General features: G+C 43.4%; 2 protein-coding genes and 1 pseudogene across 12 annotated transcripts in view; 1 reads left to right on the forward strand and 2 right to left on the reverse strand.

The window, feature by feature from the left end:
• Positions 1-4,160, reverse strand: part of NHP2 (NHP2 ribonucleoprotein) — a 5,776-nt gene extending 1,616 nt beyond the window's left edge. The window contains exons 1-4 of one of the 2 annotated variants that reach the window (XM_061617670.1): positions 3,892-4,160; positions 3,712-3,781; positions 2,080-2,185; positions 461-595 (exon numbers count right to left, since the gene is read on the reverse strand). In XM_061617670.1, coding sequence (XP_061473654.1) covers positions 470-595; positions 2,080-2,185; positions 3,712-3,781; positions 3,892-4,048 — 459 coding nt within the window. In that variant the 5' untranslated portion in view covers positions 4,049-4,160 and the 3' untranslated portion in view covers positions 461-469. Of the gene's footprint in view, positions 1-187; positions 596-2,079; positions 2,186-3,711; positions 3,782-3,891 lie in introns of those variants that run through there. The other variant, XM_061617669.1, reaches the window with a different exon arrangement.
• Positions 3,687-24,398, forward strand: part of LOC133380423 (bromodomain-containing protein 8-like) — a 25,048-nt gene continuing 4,336 nt past the window's right edge. For 2 of the 10 annotated variants that reach the window (XM_061617651.1, XM_061617655.1), the window contains exons 1-20: positions 3,687-4,341; positions 5,290-5,386; positions 6,528-6,597; positions 7,572-7,621; positions 9,462-9,614; positions 9,718-9,798; positions 10,318-10,382; positions 10,969-11,105; positions 11,439-11,654; positions 13,939-14,083; positions 16,051-16,260; positions 16,704-16,984; positions 18,343-18,777; positions 19,496-19,589; positions 19,712-19,758; positions 20,773-20,978; positions 21,413-21,505; positions 22,390-22,458; positions 22,669-22,846; positions 23,168-23,272. In XM_061617651.1, the coding sequence (XP_061473635.1) occupies positions 4,323-4,341; positions 5,290-5,386; positions 6,528-6,597; positions 7,572-7,621; positions 9,462-9,614; positions 9,718-9,798; positions 10,318-10,382; positions 10,969-11,105; positions 11,439-11,654; positions 13,939-14,083; positions 16,051-16,260; positions 16,704-16,984; positions 18,343-18,777; positions 19,496-19,589; positions 19,712-19,758; positions 20,773-20,978; positions 21,413-21,505; positions 22,390-22,458; positions 22,669-22,846; positions 23,168-23,272 (2,751 nt within the window). In that variant the 5' untranslated portion in view covers positions 3,687-4,322. The other 8 variants (XM_061617654.1, XM_061617656.1, XM_061617659.1 and 5 more) reach the window with 6 other exon arrangements.
• Positions 11,993-12,110, reverse strand: LOC133382535 (5S ribosomal RNA; annotated as a pseudogene).

The raw sequence follows: 24,398 nt of genomic DNA on the forward strand, positions 1-24,398 counted from the left end.
AGCTCTTCCACCTTCGGTTCTCCCTCCCGCACCACATTTGGACTCATCTGCTTGTATGTTAAGAGTCCATAAAATCATAATAGCTCATCTATCTACCCCAAGGGAAAAAAGCTGTGAAGACACTTCACCCTTGGCAAGGAATTAATTGGTTTTTGTAGGAGTATTGTATTAGACATCAGACAACATATTTACAAATATTGTAATTACTTTAATATTTCCCCCTAGTCCCTGGGCTTCACATGCTTGCCTTGCAGCTAGATATGGAACAGCTCTTTAATTGTTTGCACAACTGGCACTTGAAGTGGGCATCAGTCACAGGGCCGGTGATGCTGCTAACTGCAGTATTCTCTTCTCCCCCCATCCCCTGTCCTCTAGAACAGGGCCTGCTCCCACATCCAAACTTTTAAAAACAGTATCAAGCACCTAATAAGCAAGGGTCAGTCTTAACAGCATCTCTTACTGATGTTTTTCACAAAGGGAGAGGAAGAGCCTCCACCTCCTCCAAACACTCATCATAGGCTTCTTGATATTCCGCATGGGGCTTGATCAGGATAACACATGTTGGGCGTTTTGAACCTGCAGCTGCTCCTAAGTCCTGAAAGAAAAAAATAAGAGGACAACAGCATTCAGTTCCACAATTCACATACAATCCCCCTCTCTTACTATAAATGGCAAAGACAGACCATGTGCCAGTTTACATGGATAAAATATATGACGCAAGTTACATGGATCCACTATTCTAGAACAACCTCATCAGAATGCAGATCTATCTACTGTAAAAAATAGCTTAAGAAATGGAAGCTGCATTTCAGTAATAACATCTGAACAAAAGAATGTCACAGGGACTCCAAAACCATGGCAGAATCTTGATACAAGGCAAAATGATGTTGCTGTAGTGCAGGGCACTGAAGAATTTGGTCCTGGTTGCATGTTAAGAAACAATAACATTACTGTGAGATTTATTTAAAGACAAATAATTTATGAAGGATTTCCCTAGTTTGATATTACCAAACACTACCACCCATAGTTTTAGAAGACATTTACAACCAAAACCACCTAGCCCATCAGTATTACAAAATTAAATAGTGCAGCTGCATGAAAGGAGATCTTTATCCTCAGTGATCCCTTCTCTGTTACTGCAATGCCTCAGCTCAGGCCGGGAATGATCTATTAGAATCTCTGTTAAGAAGAGGCCCTAATTGGTGTCTCAAGCAAAAACTGAGGTATCACTACACATTGGTCACATAAAAACTTAGTATTTGCAGTAGTAGCAGCTAAATAGTGATGTAAATTAGTATTGCAAGCATGGTCCTACCACGACTACTATTTTGTGGTTGCTGTTTTGCATTGTTAGTCTATGCTGTACAGTATTCTGTTGATATTTTTTAATGCTAAGATCTATAGCCTAAATCAAGCATAGTGAACCTATGGCCATCAATTGTTGACCCAGTTCCAGTCCTGATCAGTCATGGCTAACGGTGAGGGGTGCTATAGTCCAACAACATCTGGAGGGCCACAGATTCTCCATCCTGGCCTAAGGACATATTGTACTTACTCATTCTGTTCATATCTTCTAACTTTGATTACTGCTAGGATCTTATTGCCCTTAGAGGACCTAGTTCTGCCACATACTTTTAAATTCTATTATATATGGAAGGGGGCATTATGGCTTCATCCATAATTCATTCTGGTATTACTGGCACATCTAATAATCTATGGTATTTCCAAGTAATGCAATTCAAGGGACAAATGAGGAAAAGCACATTGTAAGAGAAAATACAAAGTCATGGCTAAAGGAAGTCCTGGGCATTTAGGTAGGAAAAATATTGTACCAGGTGATAGAAAACGGATTAACAGATGAAAAGTTTCATAGGGTTGTGTTCAACCAAGTCCAGCTTAGAGTAAGCCCACTGAAATTAATGAACCTTAGTAATATCTATTCACTTCAATGGGTCTACTCTGAATAGGACTAGAATTGAATACTACCCATAGAACTTTTCGTTTCCAACCCCACATTCAGTTTCCACTCTTGATACACAAGGAAGAGTCTCTTTTCTCTACTTCCCTACTGTACATTACCGTTTTGGAGGGGATGTAAACATATGGAAGGCTCCTGTCTTCACACATGATGGGGATGTGGCAATAGACATCAATAGGAAGTGTGTCTCCTGCAAGAACTGTGATCCTATGAGAGGCAGAGACAGCACAGCATCAGCAAACAAAGGTAAGATTGGAAATTAAGGAGCAATGAGGAGCTGGAGAAAACAGCAAATACAACAAAAAGTTAGCCACTGTGAATCTCTCCAAATCTTTGACAATGTAGTAAGGCTATAATTTTGTGCATACTTACTAGATTAGTCATCATTTGTACAAATGGAGATTTCAAACATTCACAGTTAAGCATAGCTTTAAACATTTGTCTTGTGGCAACAAGAAATTGCTTGCAGGGGAGGGAGTGAACTAGCGGAGGAGGGGCAAGTGCTCTATCTCTCCCCTGCACAGGACAGAAAAGCAGCAGGTTGCTACAGGAGAGGTGCAGTTCTCTATCCCTCTTCAGTAAGCCCCCAGTAAACTAGTACTTTTTATGGACTAAATGCTAAACAAAGAAGTCCTTTGTAGTACCCATAATTTATTGTGGCATAATCTTTCACGGTCCAGAGTCTACTCCATCAGATGTTTGCAGAGTTATCCTCAGTTGGAAGATTACAAACACACACACACAGAGGGAACAGAGGAAATAATTACTTCAAACTGAGGCAAGGAGGCCCAAGCAATGCTTGTGAAGTGTGTTTTATTACTTCAAGGCCAAATAACACAAGCCCAATGAAGAAGGTAAAAAAATGAAAGTTCCATCAGTTTGGGGTTTTTTGGTTGAGCAATATTTTGCCCATATTTGCATGGAAGACACTCATGCTCACACAACATGGTTGTTTCTCTGGTGATGCTGGCAACGTTCTTTTTCTTTTAAATGCCTTCCCAATAATAGGGATGAAGAATCTGGCCCTCCAGATGTTACTGGGCTACAACTGCCATCATCTTTGACAATTAGCTATGCTGGCTGTGGTTGATAGGAGGTGGAGTCCAACCACATCCAGAGGCCACAGATTTTGCACTAATGCAGCCTTCACCAACCTGGTGTCCTCCTGCTGTTTTGGATGACACCTCACAGTCTAAAATATCTGGAAAGCACCAGATTGGATAAGGCTGTGCTAACAGTGCAAAGCACTTCAATCCTCTTAGCTCTTTGTGCTGATCGTTCAACACCACAGGCCATCAACGAGGTGGAATTATTTCTCTCATTCCTAGGCTTGTAGCATAATTTTAGGCTTATAACATGTTGTGACTAATTTGCTTTAAACTATTTTTAACATTGTATTTTAAATTGTTGTAACCCACCCTGGGACCTTCTGGTGATGTGCTGGAAATAACGAGTACAGCCAGCTAGAAAATGCCAGAAAGTCAAGTCTGTTGACCTCAAAGCTTTCCTTGTCGGTTTTTAAAAAACGCGCGCACGCAAACGTGCGTGTCTCTCACACATACATAAACATACGTTCAGAACATGGCTAGAGTTCACTCGCATGAGGATCACATCTCTTGAGCCAGAGCTCCAAATTCAAGACCAGCATTTGAATTGCTATCAGCCGGTAAGACTACTTCAGTAGGGCTTTACGGATTGCTGCAGACCGCGTCGCAACACGGTGAGGTTCTTACCCCTTCTCGCCTTTGTTGAGGAATTTCTGGACCTCTTTCACCCCACGCCGGATCTGTTTATGCTTCGACGCTGTAAGTCAAAACGGGACAGTTTTTAGCAGAAAACCCTAAAGACCCGCAACACTACCTAATCTGACCACCAGGAAGATGGCGAAACAGGGTCGCCCTCTGCACCCGCACCTTTCTTGATGCACTTGTACAGCTTGCGCGTTAGTTTGCGAGAAGCCAGCGGCCGCGCGATCGCGTTCACGTTCTCTGCCAGTTCATGGTATGACCTTTCTGGCGTGGCCTCGGGCTCCGGCACTTCCCCCGATTCCTGATGCTTAACTCGACCCATGGTCACCACCGACAGAAGGCAAACCCACGTGCCGCTACTTCCGCTTCTGTACCACAGCGGAGAGCGCCGGGAAACGAACCATAGAGATAAAAAAGCGTGCCTGTTTTCCCCCACTCCATTGCTCGGCCAACCCTGTCCTTTTCTCCCTTGTCAACCAATAACAAAGCGACTTTGAGTAAAGAGCGCCGCCCTCTGTTCCGGCGGTAGCAACTCTGCTGTAGACCTTGGAGCCCATTTCCCGGCAATCATTGCGCTTGGCCATATCTTCAGGAAGATGGCGGCCGGGACGGGTAGTGAGTGAGGTTTTTTCTTTTGGTATGGGGAGATGCAGTGGGGCTAGAATTGGCCCCGCCTTTAATAAATAAAATAAAAATAAGGAGGCCTGTTTCTTTAAGAACTAGCAACACTTGCATGTTGAACAGTGCTCATCTGATAGATATCTATCTGTCTGTCACGCCACGTTTAAAAGGACAGGATTCTTCTCCCTCTAACCTAGAGCTAATCTAATGAAGGTTTTGGTTGGGAGGTGGTTTGTCTGAGAAGTCTCAGATGACAGGTCAGTTTCCTTCTTAGGTGGGATGCTAAGGGAATCCTTAGTATCTATATTGGGAACAGAACATAGAAATGCAGGGAGCTGGCTTACACTAAGTTAGAACAATGGTTCATGAATTCTCTATGCTTGACTGGATGTGGCTTTCCAGGGCTCTAGGCAGGATTTCCCCCCATTTTCGACTGACAGCAGTTCTTCTCAGTTTCAGACAGGAATGTTTCCTAACCCTAACCAGTGGTTGAACCTGGAACCTTTTGCTTGTGCTCTGCCACTGAGCTATGGTCAGCAGACGTTTCTTAGAGTTTCTCCATGGGATGACTTTTAGTGAGGCTGGTTAGTTGGGTATGGAGGGCATAGTGGCTTGAAAAGGAGCCATAGGGTAGTATTCCATGCTAGTCCTACTCAGAGTAGATGCATAGAAATTAATGGGCATGACTAGCTGTAAACCGCCCAGAGAGCTTCGGCTATGGGGTGGTATATAAATGTAATAAATAAATAAATAACTTAAGTGCATTAATTTCAGTGGGTCTACTCTGAATAGCACTTAGTAGAATACCACTGCTTTATAGTTAGGGAGCTGCAAGGGTTGAGATAGATATAATTTAATTTCAGGCTTGCCACTGAGAAAGTTTTTTTTTTTTTAAGTATGGGGGTAGGTTGTGACACTGTAATGTTTCTTTTTCCCTGTCAGAGCACAAGTTGCTGAGCGTTGGACCCACAGAGCCGTGGTCTATTCGGGAGAAGCTCTGCTTGGCTTCTTCTGTCATGCGGAGTGGAGACCAAAACTGGTATGAGGCATTTTACTGTCGGGTACACACAAGCTGCTGCTAAACACTGTTTTTGATAGCACCTCAGAACATAGATGAATCCATATTGCTTAGTTGTGCTGTGTGTCTTGTAAAGACTCCTGAATTGATTTGTGGGTGTTGTTATTATTCCATACGGTAGAAGTATTTGAATGCCATTTGTGATTGTAAATATGCACATGTTGGAAAAACTGTGAAAAACAGAATTGTAGGATTTGTAAGACTGGGAAATATCAAACACCTACTCAGGCAGAGTTTTTTACACTTTGGCCTTGGAATATAATGTCAAATAGTAAACCATGTTAAAATAATCCTATGACAATTAATTTCAAAATATATTTCTAAATGTATAATATTTCTGGACTGAGATAATTTAGAATGTGGAGGATCCTGCTGATGGGGGGGGGAAAGGTGAAGTTAGAACTATTGCAGTTCTTGTAATTGTCATTCTGTTAGGCATTTTTGTTCAAATTGGCATGGGGTAGCTACGGATAGAATGAGCTAGAATCATCGTTGTTGTTGTTTATGATCCTCCTTTTCTCCCATGAATGTAGCCTTGAGCTATTTCTCCACCTTCCATTTTATTATCAGAATAACTCCATGAGGTAGAGCTGGGAGAGTGACTGGCCCAAGATCACCTCATGAGCTTCATAGTTGAGCCGGGATTTGAACCCAGTCTTGTTCTGTCATTCTAACCACTATAATGCAACAGCAGGAGAGGGATTACTGACATACGATTGCTACCTACAGTGAGCCCTGGCACAATTTAACATAATTCTTTTCAGAAAGCACTGTATTGTATATATCAGTAGTTCCCAAACCTTTTTCCCCACAGACCACTTGAAAATTGTTGAGGGTCTTGGCAGACCACGTAATGATTTTTCTGCCTCTTGTAGCAATTGTAATGCACTGTGCTAGATGCTGTATGATTTTAATTGCATTTTTACAGACACACCGCAGATCACCTGATCGAACTTCCCAAACCACTGGTGGTCCATGGTCCACAGTTTGGGAACCCCTGGTATATATGCTAAAGTTTCCCAGTTTAATCAGTGGAAGACAAACCTTCCCCACTGTGCCTTGCCTATTAAGGAAGGGAAGATCTTTCTTCTTTCTTTTCTAGGGTGTCTGTCAGCAGAGCCATCAAACCTTTTGCAGAGCCAGGCCGCCCACCTGATTGGTTTTCCCAGAAGGTAGGGTGCTTAAATTTCACCTTTTTGCATCACAGTGAGCTTTCATTTCACTAGTGGGGTTACCTGTCCAAGGGGCTCTCTGTAAGGATCTGTTCTCATGTTAAATATAAGCATGTTAAGCCATTCTGTTCAGCAGCCGCAACAAGTAATGTCAAAGGATGAGAATATCTTCTGGTGCTCACTTCCCCCTGCGGAGGGATGTAAGTGCTGGAGGTGATATCCTGCTGTTACTGTTAATATTGGGAAAAGGGAGTCTACTCTCGCCTTCCAATAGCCATTATAGTGGGATTTATTCCACACACCGAGAGGACTATATGTAAATCAGCTCATGGGAGGAATTTAAGGTAATCTGGGACAAGTATTTTTCTCCTGCTTTACTGCTGTACCCAACAAAGCCTTAATGCACAGATGGGGAACCTGGCAGTTGAGAGTCCAACACCATCTGAAGGGCCACAGGTTCTCCACCCGTGCCCTAAGGGGAAGAGAGTGGAAGGTCAGCTAGGTTGGGCAATCTTGAGTGTTGTAGTTCTGGTAACTTCCACAAGCAGTGCACAATGGACAAATTAGCACTTTTGTCATTTTAGCAATTGCTGGTTGCCTTCATTCCCCTTCAAATTTGTAGAGCGAGAAAGGTCTGCTCACTTATAGCGTCTAAAATACACCCCCACATAGACCCCCTAGACACTGAGGTCTTGTGCTACGGGTATCTGTGCTTGACTTCAGATGTCTCTAACCGACAGCCATGTACATTAAGTAACCATCCTCTGGCTGCTAGGAGCGCACTGCAGGGTTCCAAATCATTTGTCAGGAAAGCATACACCCTTGCCCACGCATCCGGGAACAGCTTTAATAACTGGAACGTGTTTTATAAACTGCCTGGTGTTTCTGTCTGAACAAGTAGATTTTTAGTGTTGTCTGTCATGATTGGTCTTCTGAAAACGATGAACTTATGATTACCTTTTTTTTTTTTAAAGCATTGTGCTTCACAATATTCTGAGCTGCTGGAGACCACAGAGACCCCAAAGTGAGTTCAAAGGCCGAGCCATGTGATGTTTACTTTTTTTCTTTGAGTGGGGCTGGGCATGAGTTGACATTGTAAGATGAACTACCCGAAGTGAAGAGTAACAATAGTTTGGACAGAGCATACAAAGGTACCTGTAACTCTGCATCCAGACCACCTTTCTTTTGGTTCCCAGCAATTATAGTAACTCTGCCCTAAACTAAACTCTTTGGTTATATACTGGCAGAACAATCCAAACCCTGGCTGGGCAGTGGCAAAACATAAAAGAATGGCATAGTCACTGTCTCATTTCCAGCTCATGCTGACTATGGTTGGAGCAGGTAAAAGGCTGCTCCAGGCTATGTCATCCCAGTGCTGATGTAGCATTTGGGCCCAATGCCATCAATTGACAGCGGTGGGGCCTGCTCAGGATTCAGTACATTCTGGACTGACCAGTTCTTCTTTCTGCCTCCAGAATGCCCCACTCTGAGCTGGGCAGGGGGAGATCTCCACTGTATCCACACAAACCCCAATGTTGTAGATCAGGAGTGAGGGATAGATTTTGCCCTTAGAACATATCTCCTCCAATTATTCTTCCTTGTTTTGTTCCCTCTTCCGGTGAGTTCTAGTTGTTTTCCAACATTGGTAGATAATTGAACTGCTCTGTCAACCGTGCATTTTTTTTTTCTTGATGACTGATTGATCTTGTGGAGTTTAAGGCCTATGTTCAATTTCAAGAGTACTCAAAGACCTTTTTTTCCCTGAGTTGCTGTAACAGCTTTTTCCTGAACTGTCAATGTTTGCTTTGCATCTTGTATCCCTCTAGACCGCATAACTGTGATTTTAAAATAAAGGTATAACTAGGGGCTTCCTTCTGCTACATATATGTTTCCACCCCTACAGCTTGTAGTCATGTAATAATTGAGTTCCTTGTGCTTACTGTTTGACTTCTGTGAAATGTTCTGCTTTACTGTCACCTTCCTGCTTTCATTTGTTTGTTAAAAGTTTCTAAATTAATTAACTTCTGCACATAGCTCCCCTGGTGTGTCATTCTTCCAAATGCAGATTCAGTGTTTGTTCAGGGGGCACATGAGCCCCAACCACAAAAGAAATTGCATAATGGTGTTAGGAAGGAGAAGGGGTTCTGGAAGAGTAGTATAACTACTATAACTACTTCTACAATGGCCAGTGCTAACAGAATCAACCCTTTATAACACTAGAAAGCCTTCTTTAGTGTTAGCTTCTGCTTTTGTCATACGTCTTTTATAATGCCATGCCACTGTAGAAATGATGATGTTTCCATAAAATACCATTTCCAAGACTCCCCAAAAAACTAACGTTTTGAAGCACTCTGAGTACTGGATCTGGTTCTGGTCCAGTCTCATATGTAATTGCTTTCAGATCATAATTGGCATCTATTAAGTAATTATTCTTTCTTTAATAGCATCTGATATTTCACCCTGATAATATTTATTTGCAGTCTCGAAGTAGATGCAAGGGTTATTTTTTTGTAACCTCTGGAAGGTCAGTTTGAGATCATTTTCCAGAAAAGAGCAGGAGGAACTCTAAAGTTGCAAAAGTTTTCCAGCTGAACATCCAACCTTTTTCTCAGTTATATTGCTTTGACTTTTGACCAAATTGTTTCCTCCCATATGTTTGTGCATTTCAGTCCCTAAAAACTGTACAGTGGTTGGGCAAGTAGGCATCTTGTCATTTCCCATACAGATTTCCAAAGTGGCTGAATGATACTTATACAAAAGTGGGAAATACATAATTGGAATGAGGAGGAGAAATAGAGTTGTGGGATTTGTGAGGACAAAAGGTGTTGTGTTGGGGAGGATTGAAAATTGTTATTGGTCCCTAGTTTGGTTCCCTCCCCCCCTTTTTTGTGCAGAAGAAAGCGTGGTGAGAAGGGAGAAGTGGTAGAAACTGTGGAAGATGTTATTGTGAGAAAACTGACAGCAGAACGGGTTGAGGAGCTGAAGAAGATGATTAAGGAGACACAGGAAAAGTACAGGTACCTATCAGATTGGTTGGCGTCTGGAACTCTTTAAGGTCATTGTTTCAGGGCGGGTGGATAATGATAAAATAGATCAAACCTATCTGTGTTGTCTCTACAGGCAGCTGAAGAGGGATGCCGAACTGATCCAGGCAGGGCACATGGACCAGAGGCTGGAGGAACTGTACAATGACATTTTGGTGTGGGTTATCTTATTATTTCCCTGTTAACAGTTTTTTCCCCTGGGATTTCATATCTGAGCTCTTGAACTCAGTCCTTGGGATTTCATCAAAATGGCTGAACTTGCAAACTCCACTCTGGAAATCTTCTTGATTTTATGGTGTTGTTTTCTCATGCAGCTTTTCAATGTTTGCTCACTTTTGTCACTCCCTCATCCAGTCTCTTGCAAGGCCTTGTGCCCTTTGGAGTTGAGCTGTGAGGGGGCTCTTGAACAATGGCTCTGATGTCTGGCCTGGCTTTTTTTGGTCTTGGCTAAAAAGCTCTCCTTAGGCCTTTGCTATGAAGAGTGTCTCATTGTTTTAAGGCGTGTGGGCTGTGTATGTAATATATTTGTGGGAAGCATCAGTTCTGTTTTGCATCCTTTTGAATTGTTGTTCTGATTATGTTTGGTTTTATGTGAAAATTAATAAATATATACAAGAAAAATCAGTTTTGCACCCTTTAACCTTGTGTAACCTTGATTTTTGTTAACTTTTTACAGGAAAAAAAGAATGGAAGAAGAGGAGGCAGAGATGAAGAGGAAGGCTACAGATGCTGCTTATCAAGGTTAGTTAGAGTCTGGTTTGTTTCTTTATTTCCCATAGAACCAAACTCCTGAGGGTGAAAATGGTTAGTGATACAGTTCAGGAGGAAGAAGAGGCTTACAGAAGCATTTGGTCAGTTTGATTTCCTCCTTCTCTCCTTTGTGAAGTGGACAATTGTGTATGATCTTCAGAGACCTTCTCCCTCTTCTTAAAAGACAGTCCTCAATGTTAGAGGGCAGCTTTAGATGCACGAACCCTGACAAAAAGGCATAATACCAGAGAGACTCCTTTTACAGAAACAGCACCTGAGATGAAGTAAGAGAGTTGCCTGGATTAGTGATGGATAAGCCAGTGAGGAAGGATTTGATGCTTGTTACATATTCAGATTCTTTATGCTGGGAGAAATTGCAGGAATTCAAGTTAGAACCATAGCAGCCAGATGTTTGGGGCAGTGGTTTGGGGATCACTGAATCTTGTGCTGAGATTTTTTATTTTATCAAGGGGATTCTGTGAACTCACTGAATCTTGTGCTGAGATTTTTTATTTTATCAAGGGGATTCTGTGAACTAACACTTTTTGAATTGAATTTTCTGCCTTTTCTCTTCTAGCTCGTCAGGCAGTTAAGAATCCGTCACGAAGACCTCCGGGAATTATGGTCCGTTCTCCAGCAGGCTCAACCTCGCCAGGAGCAGACTACAGTCTGGGGGACTTGTCTCAACCCACTATGGAAGAGGCTAGTCCAGGGGTAAGGATTTGGCAGGAATGAGAAGCCGTTAAGAAACATAGTGTTCTCTGCAGCTCTCCTTCTTGCCTTTTGTAATGTTGATGGCTTGTGTGCAGCCTTGTCCAGAGAACAAAGTTGGCTTTGTGCTGCATGACAAGAATTTTGAATGCACTTTGGTGGCAGTGACTAGGGTCGGAATAAAAAGGTGGAAATACACAAGGGCTGAGGGGAGCAGGAGTGATGGAGGAGGTGCTTGGGGTATGCTTGGTCATTGGCCCTGGTGGGAGGAGTCATTGGGACTTGTCAAGTTGGTGAGGATGTGGCATTGAACAGTGTGGTTTTTCTCTTTCTCAGGTAACTCCAGGGACATTGCCCAGCACCCCAGTTGCCTCCTTCATGGGGATCCCTGACACCCCTATGGGCTCCACCTCCCTGGATGCCCCCATGACCCCAGTCACAGATGATTCAGCCCAGAAAAAGATGCTAGGACAGAAAGCAACTCCGCCTCCTTCTCCTCTGCTTTCAGAGCTGCTGAAGAAGGGCAGCCTCCTGCCCACAAGCCCCAGGCTGGTATGGAGTTCCCTGCTTACATATGCAATAGTCTTGGTGAATCTCTGTGACTGACTTTCACCAGGAAGGGCAAAACGCCCAAGCATTTTTCAAAGGGGAAAGCTTAGATAGGTCTATAATGTTACTGTTGGCTCCTATAGAGTACATTTTCCAGATCCTCAAAGCACTTTGCATGCATTGTATTAGTCATCTGTGCAATAACTCTACATGGCTTGTTGTTGTTGTATGCCTTCAAGTGGATTACGACTTATGGCAACCCTATGAATCTTTTTTGGATATATTCCTAGGGTTTTCATGGTAAGAGGTATTCAGAGGTGGTTTACCATTGCCTTCCTCTAAGCCTACAGCACTCAGTATTCCCAGGTGGTCTCCCATCCAAGTACTAACCAGGCCTGACCCTGCTTAGCTTCTGAGATCAGACAAGATTGGGCATGTTCAGGGAGTATGGCCGTAGACTCTACATGGCAGGCCAATATTTTTATCCCCATGTAACTGCTGGGATTAAAAGGAGAAGAGAGAGAGAAAGAGGCTGCCCTAATGCCTAGTGAGTTCATAATTGAGATACAAACTGGATTTTTAGTTCATGGTTTTTGTGTTTGAAGAATTGTACAAGCTTGAAGACCATACACAGTCTTATTAAGGAAATGCAGTTGCAGATTTGGATTTTTTATTTTTTTCTTTATTGTTTTTAATAGTGGTTGTTTGGTTTTTTAAATTTTATTTATTATCCTTACATCCTACCCTCAAACATGGGACTCCTAAGGGGACTGATCAGAATCACACATGGTTAGCTTCAGCATCTGGTCCTCCCAGATCACTCACTGGACCTATCTTTAGTATTCCAAAAAGTATGTTGTAAACTGCCTAAAGGTATGGGAGAGGTGGGGCAGAAAAATTTTAAGTAAATTCTGCCGCATTGTTCCTGTAAAAGAGGAGAAGGGGACAATAATCAAGATGCATATAGTAACATTAATCTGTGTATACTATGTATATCAAATACATTAGCATGATGTCAGCTGAATTAGTGCATGCATGCAAACTGTGCAGTAACTACAGAAAAGCCCACACAGTTACTCAATGATATGGATGTCTTGCAGTGCAATCCTATGCAAGCTTACTGAAAAGTAAGCCTCACTGAATTCAGTGGAGCTTACACCCAGGTAAATGTGTATGGGATTTCAGCCTTAATATATTTAGTTTTGCTATCTTAATATATTTAGAGCATGCTCCTTGCCTGCATGTGGAGGGATCCTCATAGAGCAGGGATGGGTGGAGAACCTGTTGGCCCTACAGGCATTTTTGGTCTCCATCAGCCCCAGTCAGCATGGCCAATGATTAGGGCTGATGGGAATTGTAGTTCAACAAAAGGATCACAGGTTCCCCGTCTCTACCATAAGAACATAAGAAGAGCCTGCTGGATCAGGCCAGTGGCCCATCTAGTCCAACATCCTGTTCTCACAGTGGCCAACCAGGTGCCATAGATCTTAAAGTCTGTCTTCCCTCCTCTCACCTTTAGTAGGTCTGCATGGGCAGGCACAGTGGACTGCTTTGTGGAATGGTAGGGTATCTAAGAGCTAAGAACATGAGAAGAGCCTGCTGGATCAGAGCAATGGCCTGTCTGGTCCGGCATCCTGTTCTCACAGTGGCTAACCAGATGGCCATGGGAAAACTTGAGCAGGACCTGAGCACAAGAGCGCTCTTCTCCTCTCCCCTGCTGCCGTTGAGCCATGTGGGGATCCCTTCATATGCATACATCCATGTGGGGAAAAGATGGGGACTATTTACGTACTATAGTTGGTGTTTGTGTCATTCTGCATACCTTAGTTATTCTCTTCCCCTTCTCTTGTGCCTTTTTGAGGCATGCCTGTTTCCTTTGGTCCCTTTTAGCATTGATTACATCAGGCAGATGGGCTTGGGAAGATCTCCCTCATGTTTCCAAGGAAAGTGCTACATTTTGCTCCTTTTTGAGCTGCGCTTTCCTGTCTGGCCAAGTTAACATGAGTTTCTCTGCTTGAGAGGCAGTGTTCTTTTGCTCCGGATGGAAATGAGGGAGGGTTGGGTTTTGTTTTGGCTTCCCTGCATCTGTACTTGATTGACTTCATCCACATTGCTGGCACCTTCCTTAAATGCTACAAGGGAGCAGCCAGAGGACAGGAGCATCTTGGCAGAGCCTATAGCAAGAATCTAAAACAATTTTACTGAGCACACAGGCAAGACCTTGTTGTGTGTATAGCAATGGAACTGTCTGTGCATGGGTTTTTAGTGTATGAATGTCCTTTGGCAGGTGGGTGAGAGCGACATGACTGTTGTTTCTGGTCACGCAAGCAGCTCTGGTCTCCTCCTGGAGGTGGGAGGGGTTCTTCCAGGGCTGCATGGTGGGGAAATGCAGTCTGCTTCAACTACTGTTCCTGCATCTCCTGCTGCTTCAGGTAGGTCTATTCTACTATTGTTCTTGTTTCTCTTTCTCCTCTCTTGTTAAAATCATAGTTGGAAGGGACCTCAAACGTCATCTAGTCCATCCCTCTGCCGATGCAGGAAATCCACTACTATTGAATGTAATTTCTGTTCTGCTGTTTATACTGAGGATGTTTGAATGTGTGTGACCTGTTTCAAATTATGTGACTAAATCAAGAAAAGATTCTTTGGAAGCAAAGACCTTGGAAGACCAGATAATTTGCCTGGTAGGCAATGCCTTTAGTCAAAACTTTGTATGTGCATGTCAAGAGTATGTGTGACATTTCATCACGTTACTTACTCTGTGTTATGAACTTCATGCACTTATTTCTCTTCCTTCATCTTGTTTTCAGCTGTATATTCCCTCCTTTTCCCTCCATTCTTCTGGTACATGTGTCCTTGTTGAGCCTCACCTCTTTCCTTGCCTACTCATCCTTCTCTATAACTAGTCTTTATTTTTGGAATTCTCTTCCTACTGATAGTTTTGCTGCTGTTTTGTCTGTGTTTGGCTGATATCTTGACATTTTAGCTTTCCTTAGGGCAGAGCTAGGGAATCTGTAGCCCTCCAGATGTTGTTGGACTCCAACTCTCATAATCCCTGACCGTTGACTATGCTGGCTGGGGCTGATGGGAGTTGGAGTCATCAACCTCTGGAGGATCAAGGGTTTCCCAGGCTTGCCATAGTGTGTTCTTCTCTCTTCCCTCCCCCCAGTAAATTGCCCACCTTTCCCACATCTTGATGTCATATGATGTCAAGTGCAGGAAAGTTCAAGCCAGAAAAGTTTTTTAAAAAATGGAAGAGTGTAAGCAACCTCCTGATTCTTTCATTGGAGCCACAACTTGAAGTTTCAGTGACCTGATGTCATATGGCCTGATTGACAGGAGGGAGGCCCTGTCCTCCTGTCAAAGTGACCCTCGTAGGGTTGGCCGCTTTCGGAGCTCTCCAGCATGATCCAATTACCCACCCCTGTTGTAGACACAAAGAACTAGTACAAACATATAAACTGGTCCCGGGAGCAGCATTAGGCATCCTGAGAATTTCAACTTTTTCTTTTAAAAACAATATTCTAATCTCTTTTAAAATAATGTAAATAAGGTAAAAAGTTTGTAATGCCTGATGGAAATGCAGATGTTGGGGAAGGGGTGGGGAGAAAAGTCTTTATGATCTATACAGGTTTCTATACAGAAACACTGTACAAGGTTCACTTTCTCTTGGTGCAAAAATTGGAGCATTTTTAACATGGTGTATATACAGGCCTGCCTTTAGAGTTCTGCATCAGTCTTTGTCCCCTCAAATACTACTATCTGGCATAAGATTTTGACTCTGATGCAGAATTGCTTTCTGAATATCTTGGTTTTTTAAAAAAAATATTCATGCAACCACAAACATTATGAGGAGAACAGTGTGTAGGCTCCATGTCTGCTGAAGGCTGGGCTTCCATGAGCTGACACAGAGGCCTCTTATACGTTACTAGCTCCCCACGGCTCTTAGCATCCTGCTATGCCTTGAACTTCCCTCCTTAGCCCCAAATCTCCTCCTTTCCTTCCCCTTTATTATTTCACCTGTATCAAAATACTCTGCAAATGCTCAAATATTGAAATTTGAATTTTGTTTTGCAAATGAAGGGAAAGCTATGCAGATCTCCATGATTTGTTCAGCGTACCAAAATGTGATGGTTTTACCCCAGGTTTGGATTTCCTTGGAGCCAAATGTGGATTTCTGTTACTGGTGTAAAGTGCTGACACCCTTCGTTTGAAAGTCCTTTCTTATATGTGCTCCTGAGCCCTACTGGAACATCTGTCTGTAGCCAGTTTTGTGGATGTGTCAGCATATGCAACCCTGGTGGGGATGAGCTGGTCAAGTGCCCAGGGATTGCTTGCTTTATCGTCTTCTGTAGCTTCTTGGCTAATGTGCCTTTCCCCTTCTTCATACTTTTGTTAGGTGCTCCTACTCTTTCCCGCCTTTTAGAAGCTGGTCCAGCACAATTCACCACATCGCTTGCTTCCTTTTCTGCTGTTGCCAGTGAACCTCCAGCCAAACTCCTGCCTCCCCCTGTAGAGTCTGTGCCTCAGGCAACTCTAGTCATGGTTCCCACGCTACAAACACCAGCTGCTGTGCCATCAGCTGCAACTCCCGAAAGTGTAGCGACAGGTGCGTCCTTGCAGTTGTATGTCACTCAGTACCTTGCAGAAGACTTTCCTCCTTAGGTTCGACAGAAGGGCTGTATGAATGCGGGCTGTGGGTGTCTAAAAATCTGTAGCCAGCCGGTTGATCTGAGGACTCTAGAAACACTGTGCCAGTGGCCCAAAGTTGTTGAGAAGAGGCCCCCTTGGGTTTCAGGCAGGGTGCAGGAGCTGATGAAGGAAAGATTGGGGGGGGGTAAAAGGTAGCAAGGGGGGTGGAGCTAGGCTATGATGCAAAGAGATGGCTCCTGTTTTGACTCCATCAGTTGTGGGGGAGGGGAGAGAAGGGGGCACCAAACTGCATGTGCCTTTATTTGAGGCTGTAGAACGCATTTTGATTTTCTTGATCTGACCCATGCTGCTGGTTGCCTCAGCTGCCAGGCTTTCACTTGACTTGTCACTCTTGTCCAGTGAGTCAGCCCAACACCTGTGTTTCCATGGAGGCAGTGCCTGATCCTCACACTGTGACAGTGTCAATGGACAGCAGTGAAATTTCCATGATCATTGATTCCATCAAGAAAGATTGCCTGGGTTCTGGGGCATCTGGTGCTGTAGGGACTTCCAAACACCACAGCATGGATGGGAAGGAAGACCTTGATCTGGCTGAGAAGATGGACATTGCCGTTTCCTATACGGGGGAGGAACTGGACTTTGAAACTGTTGGGGACATCATTGCCATCATTGAGGACAAGGTAAAATGATCTTGGGGCCTGTATGGGTTGGTTGTGCTTCCCACAATAGGATTGCTGGACCTTGCTGTCCCGAGTCTGTCACATTTCCAAAGCTGACCAAGACAGGCAGCTCAAAAATTCTGACAGGCCTCTCTGGTCACCCTGCCCTTACTTGGGCATTATGCTGAGTTTCAGAGTGGCTTGGAGTGCTTCTGAAATGCTTTGCAAGGTTTCCAGGTTGGGAGAAGTACAGGAGTTTGGCAGAGAATGTAGGGATGCTCACCATGGTGAGCAACTGTGTGGGCCCCGGACCAAGAGTGCTTTCTTGTCCACGAAACCCACATGTGCACACACATGAGGTGTTATTCATGAGTGTGCCCCAGCTAAGGTGCAGTCTTCTTGAGAATTGCTAAAAGCCTAAGGATCTTTTGAAAACATGGCAATATTTAGCCTGAATTTCATTGACTGGGGTTAAGGCAATCCTGCACTTTCTGCATTCCATAATTTGTTGTGTTTTGTTTTCAGGTATTTTAGCCTTTCAGTGGGCATGCGAAAAAATAAATATGTCTATCTGTGATAGTCAACTTGATATTTCAGTTGGATCATTTCTTGTCCTGCTTTGATTTGGTGACATAAAATGTACTAGTATTAGATTTGCAATGTATGCGGGAATGCTGGATGTGTGAAACCACAGTCTAAGCCGAGGAATTTTCTAAGGGGATGTCTTTTTAAATTAAAAAGCTGCCTTTTACTTTTTTACAAGGAAAGGCAGTAGGATATTATGTCTAGAAAGTAGAGTTGCCTGTTCTTAGAGTCCTGGATTTATATGGCCAAAAGTAAAAATAACTCAAAAAGAAGTTTTATATTCATTGTAATTCTCTATAGGGCCAAAACCCTGTTTATTTGGCTCTTAGTGCTTCAGTACCACCTTGCAGTAATAACATGCCTGCTTTGGAAAATCTTGAGAATTAAAAATGTTTTTCAATCTATGATCTGCTTTCCATGTCACATTAAACCATAATTAAAGTAAACCTTGTTAAAGAAAAAAAAACTTGCCTTCCACTTCTTTGTTTGGAAAGAAACAAACCATAAGGCCAGGTTTAGATGACATGGCAAGCCATAGCGTGGCTTGTTTCCCACCAACACGACAGGAACAGGGGCCACTCTCAATTTCAGCAGTGTTTACTAGCACACGGCTCGTTCACATTATTTTAACTATGGTTTCATGTGACATGTGAACTAGACCTATACTCTCCCCTAGAGTTCAGCATCTTGGCCTGTAGAACAGAGGGGTAGTCCCTGCTGATTCTATTGCAAGGTCTTTACATCTCTATCATTATCATGGTCTATTATTGCTATCTCTGTCACTGTTGGTAAAGGTGGACGACCATTCTGAAGTCCTGGATGTTGCAGCAGTAGAGGCTTTCTGTGAAGAGATTGAGGATCCTCAGTCACTGACTGGCCCCTGGGAGCACTCACTTCAACGAGACCATCCAATCCAACAGGAGCACGAGAAGCAGAATCAGATTCCCCAAATAGCTGTCACTGTAAAGCAGGAGAGACCAGACTGTGAGGAGTCAGAGGCTAAGGGGATCAGAGATCTGATGAGCATTGGGGATCTGGGAACAGAAATAAAAACTGAGCCTTCTGAGCAGGGGCAGATTCATCTAGGCTCTGAGGAAGCTTCTGCACTAGCAACCAGAACAAGTGAAGTCCCTGAAGATGAAGACACAGGGGTCAGTGGTCTGGAGTGCTCTGAAATAGAGATGGAATCGACAAAAGATGAAATGGATCATGTCACAGTGAAGACAGAGGTACATAGATAGGAAAGCAGCTTCTTGGGAGTCACATGTGTGGAAAATCGGCTGATGAATGAGAAATGGAAGAGAAAGAGAGAGACCTTTGGTTTGAAGTTGTTTCTCATATCTATGCTTAGTGCACAATAAAGGACAACTTTATTTGTTGGCCAAATTTAGGACCGTTTGCTCTGTGGTAAAAAAAAATTGCATTCTGCACTGGTGCATTCCCAGATTTTACTCCAAGAAACATCTTACATGTATATATTGAGCAAATTTGCTTAATGTTTTTTTGCAGGGTGTGGGGAAGACACACTTTATTCTTGTTTTGCTAGCCAGAAGTGAATGGCATGGAGTATTAAAGCCCCATCCTCAATCCCTTGGGAATGTTTACTCCATCCTCCCTCTCACTTGGAAGACATTGTCCACCAAGTATATTGTGCAGTAGCCCTTTCTTTAATTGAAAGTTGGGTTCTCAGCAAGCCGAATGCTACGCTCTCCATTACTTTGCACCTGTGGGGTTGCAACATGCACTCAGTTCTGGCCATATGTTAGATCCTTGGGGAGTCACCTGCCCGGATGTGCAGGGCTTTCCTGGGGATGTGGCTGTATTGTTCCATCACTCTGCCCCCACTGTCTCCTTTTGAACTCCTTATGGTACAAAATGTGGCTTTATGGTGAGTTCAGTAGGAAGCTGGTCCTGTTGCTCATGTTAGGCCATTCCTTTTCTTTCTAGCTCCCGCCTGACGATGAGACTTCCTCTCCACATGCTCCAAGTGCAAGCGAAGACTCCTCTCAGGCAGACCTTCACCACAAATACGAGCTTGCAGGTAACCTAATTGGGTTACTGGGGAGGAGAAACACTGCGAGGGAGGAAGCCAGATGTCTGCTTGCCTGCATTTGTTAGAGTTAAAGATGCGGTTTTTTTTTTCTTTTTCCTTTCTCTTCCCAGAATCGATGAAGGAGGAAGCCCAAGCTCTTTTTGAGAACCAGCTGAAGGTATTTTATTTACCCTCATATTAATCTTGACATACGTGCAGGGTGAAAGTAGTTGCCAGCTGTTTGCATCTGAGTTCATAGGTGGAGAAAGCCAGAGTTAATTTGGGAGGCCATCCCAATATATAGTGGGTGTCCAGAAATCTCAGTCTAGAAGGAAGATCTCGGTTAATCTTTCTGGAGGCAGGAGTCCAGGCCTCCGTTGTGGATAGGTTACGTGTGTTAACATTTATTCCTAACCTGCTTTTCTGGCCAAAGACCTCAAAAATAATTAACAAAGCAAAATGGAATATAGTTTATATGTGGCAGCAGCATTTTAACATCAGGCTGTGGCCAAGGGGGAGGAGCGGGAATGCCGGGCCATGCCATCAGAGCAGCAGAGAGACTGGCAATCTTGGGTGCCTCTTCTCCTTGACATTTTCCATCCCGGCTGCTCATAAGAAGGAGGTTGAACAAAGACCGTGTACCAAGAGTTTCCTTCCCCACACCCCGACCTCTTTTCTTGGTGTGTCGTTTCTTTTTAGATTGTAAGCTTGAGGGCAGGGACTTTGTCTTAATCAAACGTGTCAGAAACTGACTGTCCACTACCAATGTTAAGCAGCCAGCATAAAATTACCGAAATCAAGAGGGAAGAAACAGAAAACAAAAACCTCGATTGGTATAAAAGTCTTGATGGAAAAGAGTGGTCTTTACCATCCGTCAAAAGGAGGAGAAGGAGGATGCTACAAGCGCTTCCCGGTGGAGGTGCCACTGCTGAGAAGGCCCCATGATTTTAGATGACAGGGGGAATATCGGACAGCATTCCCTCTGACAATCTCAGCATGCAGATAGAATCGTGTGGGAAAGTTGGCTGAAAGGGGATTCTCCCTGAGCATGTTGTACTCCTGGCATGCTTGGGAGATATTTGAGCCTGTAGCTTTTCCTTTTCCTCTGCTGTTCTCTTTGGCTGCTGATGCAGGTGCTGTATCAGCTGCATCTTACTTGCTGATTTCCTGAAATTTTAATCCTGTATCTCAGGGTGAAGAGGATGAGGAGGATGGTGCCAGTGAGGCTGCCAGCCTGGAAGAGCCCAAAGAGGAAGATCAGGGTGAGGGATATCTCTCAGAAATGGACAATGAGCCCCCTGTGAGTGAGAGTGATGATGGCTTCAGTATCCATAATGCGCCTTTGCAGTCTCACACTTTGGCTGATTCCATCCCCAGCAGCCCTGCCTCCTCACAGTTGTGAGTATTAGTGAACCTACAGCTACTCACTAAATATCCCAGAGCATGCTGCTAGCCTGCTGAAGGCTGAGACTAACTTTGTCCCTTTACACAGTGGTCTGTAGTGTGAATTAGCTGAGACCTGTATCATTCTAAGGACTTTTTTTTTTTACGGCTTCTGTTACTGTGTGGAGGAGCCTCATGGTTAGTCATAATTTGGATTCCTGCATTGAGCAGGGGGTTGGACTCGATGGTCTTATAGGCCCCTTCCAATTCTATGATTGTATGACTTTGGCTGCTAGGAGACCAGCCATCTTTTTTGCTAACTTGGAGAAATTTGAAAAAGGAGGGGATACATCTTGGGAATCATGCTTAGTTGCTTGGCCATAATTCTGTATGCTTTGCTCTAGAAGCCTCTGGGTATCCTTTTTTGATAGATGCCTTTCTCTGTCCAGCTCTGTTTGCAGTGAGGATCAGGAGGCCATTCAGGCCCAGAAGATCTGGAAAAAAGCTATTATGTTGGTTTGGAGAGCAGCAGCCAATCACAGGTAAATCATCTGGCCACCCGTGCCCCAGTATGTAGGAAGAGCAGAGAGACTCTGCTGCATGTGTCTGTTGTAGCACTCACCATCCTAGAAGAGGTGTTCGCTCCTGCGTGAGAGAGAAGAGGGAATGCTTCTTTTTAAGATGGATTTTGCCTTCTACAGTCCTGAGAAGTACTTGCACGTAATACATACTTGTGTGTATGTGTGTGTGTTAATTTGTTTTATTAATTGGAACATCTTTTTAGTTAATCAAAAATGTTTTTAAATGGATCAATCTCACAAATTAATCAATTAAATGTTGCAGCCCTAGGCATTTTTATGAGAGTCCTTAGCCCAAAATCTGGCAACCTCTATCAAATCATGGAACATCTAAGCTGTCACTTTAAAAAGTAAACTCAAAAAACTTGCCATGTACTCATGGCTAGGGTAAAAAACTTTGAAAAGCTGTTGGCTGATCTTCTTACGTGCTTCCACAACCAATGGGCATCTAGAAGAGACTTCTGGTAGCCTAGCTTCCACTTTCAGAGGGTCTCACATCTTCACTCAGTGAAACGTCCACTTCATCTATCTGAGTTTGCATATCTGCTGCAGCTTAATATCCATGCTTTTCATGTCCCAACTATGCTTTGCCAGGACTTTGCCAACTATGCTTTGATAGAACTGATACAAAAATATGCATCGAGTGTGCAGTTTCTTCTTTGTGCAACTCCACTTATAGAATGTGGGTTTCATGTTATAGAATTCCCCTGGCTATAGCATCTTGAGCAAATGAATGGGGAGAACGTTGAGAAACTCTTCTGCAGGTGGGAATTGTGCTACTGCCATTAGTCCAGTATGCATGCAAGCTTGCAGTAGCCAGTCCTACACATACCTTTTTCATTGTACAGGTATGCCAATGTCTTCTTGCAGCCCGTGACAGATGATATAGCTCCAGGTTACCACAGTATTGTACAAAGGTTAGTAGTCAGTTTTTGCATTGGTGCTGAGTCTGTCACAGCTTCTTGGCATAGACAGAAGAGGGGAGAACAGCTAGTTTTAAAGCAATTGTTTTTTATTTTAGATTGTGTTAATAAATGTTATCGTGCAACACTTGTTTCATGTTTCTTTTTTTTTTCAATTAATTTTTATTCTAATTTTCAATTGTTTGTTTCATGTTTCATTGACAGACCAATGGATTTATCAACTATTAAGAAAAATATTGAGAATGGGCTGATCCGGACCACAGCAGAGTTCCAACGTGATATCATGCTGATGTTCCAGAATGCTGTCATGTACAACAGCTCTGACCATGATGTATACCACATGGCTGTGGAAATGCAGCGAGACGTCTTGGAACAGATTCAGGTAAAGACACAGTCTGAAGTCTTCAGTTGGGTAGTATCCTGATTTGCTCTGGGTGGTGCTGAGTACATTAGAGAAGATGCCTGCTCCTTTTGGTACTCGAAAGTCTCATTAGCTTGTAAGATCCCCTTAGAAAGACATCGGTTAAACATGCTGAGTCTGTGTGACCATCCCCATGTGATTTGTTGTTACCAAGTCAAGCAAAAGAAATGTAGAGTTTAGAAATAAATGAGTAACAGAAGTTGCCTCCAGTGTTGTGGTATCAAGCCACTAAATTTGCATTCATGTTGAGAATCCTAATGGCTATTATGTGGTTTCTTGCAGCAATTTCTAGCCACACAGCTAATCATGCAGACATCTGAGTCTGGGATTAGTGCAAAGAGTCTGCGTGGACGAGATTCCACTCGGAAACAAGATGCTTCAGAGAAGGTGGGGGCAGTTTGGGGGTGATGGTTTGAAGTATTTGATGTATGCATTCATCTGAAGGGTTTAGAGAAGCTTTGGAATTCTTCATTTAGAAGTCTCATTTGGAATAGATGCGGTTTCACCCTTTAGGTTTAAATAGAAACAAAGATGGCTGTGGCAGTTTTCCCTTCCTCCACCCCACCAGTCTTCAGTATCTAGTAAAGTGAAAAATTAATGCCCGATGAGGAGATGGGACTGGTGTTTCAGTGTGTGAAGAGCAGCTCCAGGTCGTAATCTGATGGAGGGCTTAGAGCCAGAGAACTTCACCTTTCCAAAACTTGAAACCAAGGGACTTTACTTACCAGCACTGAGCCCAATATATGTTCTTTGGTTTAGACCAGGGGTTCTAAAACTTTCTGTCCCCAGGGCCTGCTTGAGATGACTGAAAATTACTGAGGCCCACCTGTCACAAAATGGGGGCAGATGGAGGCAGAGTTTGGCATAATCAGCTGGCAAGTTACTGACATCATTTTCTGCTGGTATATAATCAGTCTTTGGAAATTGCAAAATCCTTTGCTACAGCATTTTCCTTGTGGCAAGGAGTTCCATAGCTCAGCTTTCCTCAAGCTAGAGGACAGACAGCCTCCCCATTTAAGCAAAATTTACTTACCCAGAGACTCTCAAGCAGAGAAGGCTTTTTCTTTTATATTTTTCCCCTTCCACCCCCACATGCCTTTCAAATATGTATTTTACCCATCTCCTATAACTTCTTCTCCCATTCTCCTTTCACACTAGTAGTACCTAATTTCACCACCGCTACCACCTGCCAGTTTCTTTCATCCTTTCTCTCTGGTTCTTTTACATTCACTTCTTACTATAACAGCTTTCCTCTCTTTTCCCCTTTCTGTTCTCTGTTTCTTTGTTTTTTATTATTAACAATAATAATAACAACAACAGTAAATATTAACCTTTTATCACACTTTCTAATTTCCTTCAACACCATCTCGGTTCTTTTCCCCTCAGGGGAGGGAAACATTCCTTCACTCCTCCTCCTCCTCCTCCTCCTGAACTTCACTGTCTACTCGGCATGAAGGAATTTCTGGCATTGGTCTGACCAAAAAGGCTATATAGGCCCAGTTAGAGGGCAGGG

Source organism: Rhineura floridana, chromosome 3 (genome assembly GCF_030035675.1).
Source record: "Rhineura floridana isolate rRhiFlo1 chromosome 3, rRhiFlo1.hap2, whole genome shotgun sequence".
NCBI classification, from domain to species: Eukaryota; Metazoa; Chordata; class Lepidosauria; order Squamata; family Rhineuridae; genus Rhineura; species Rhineura floridana.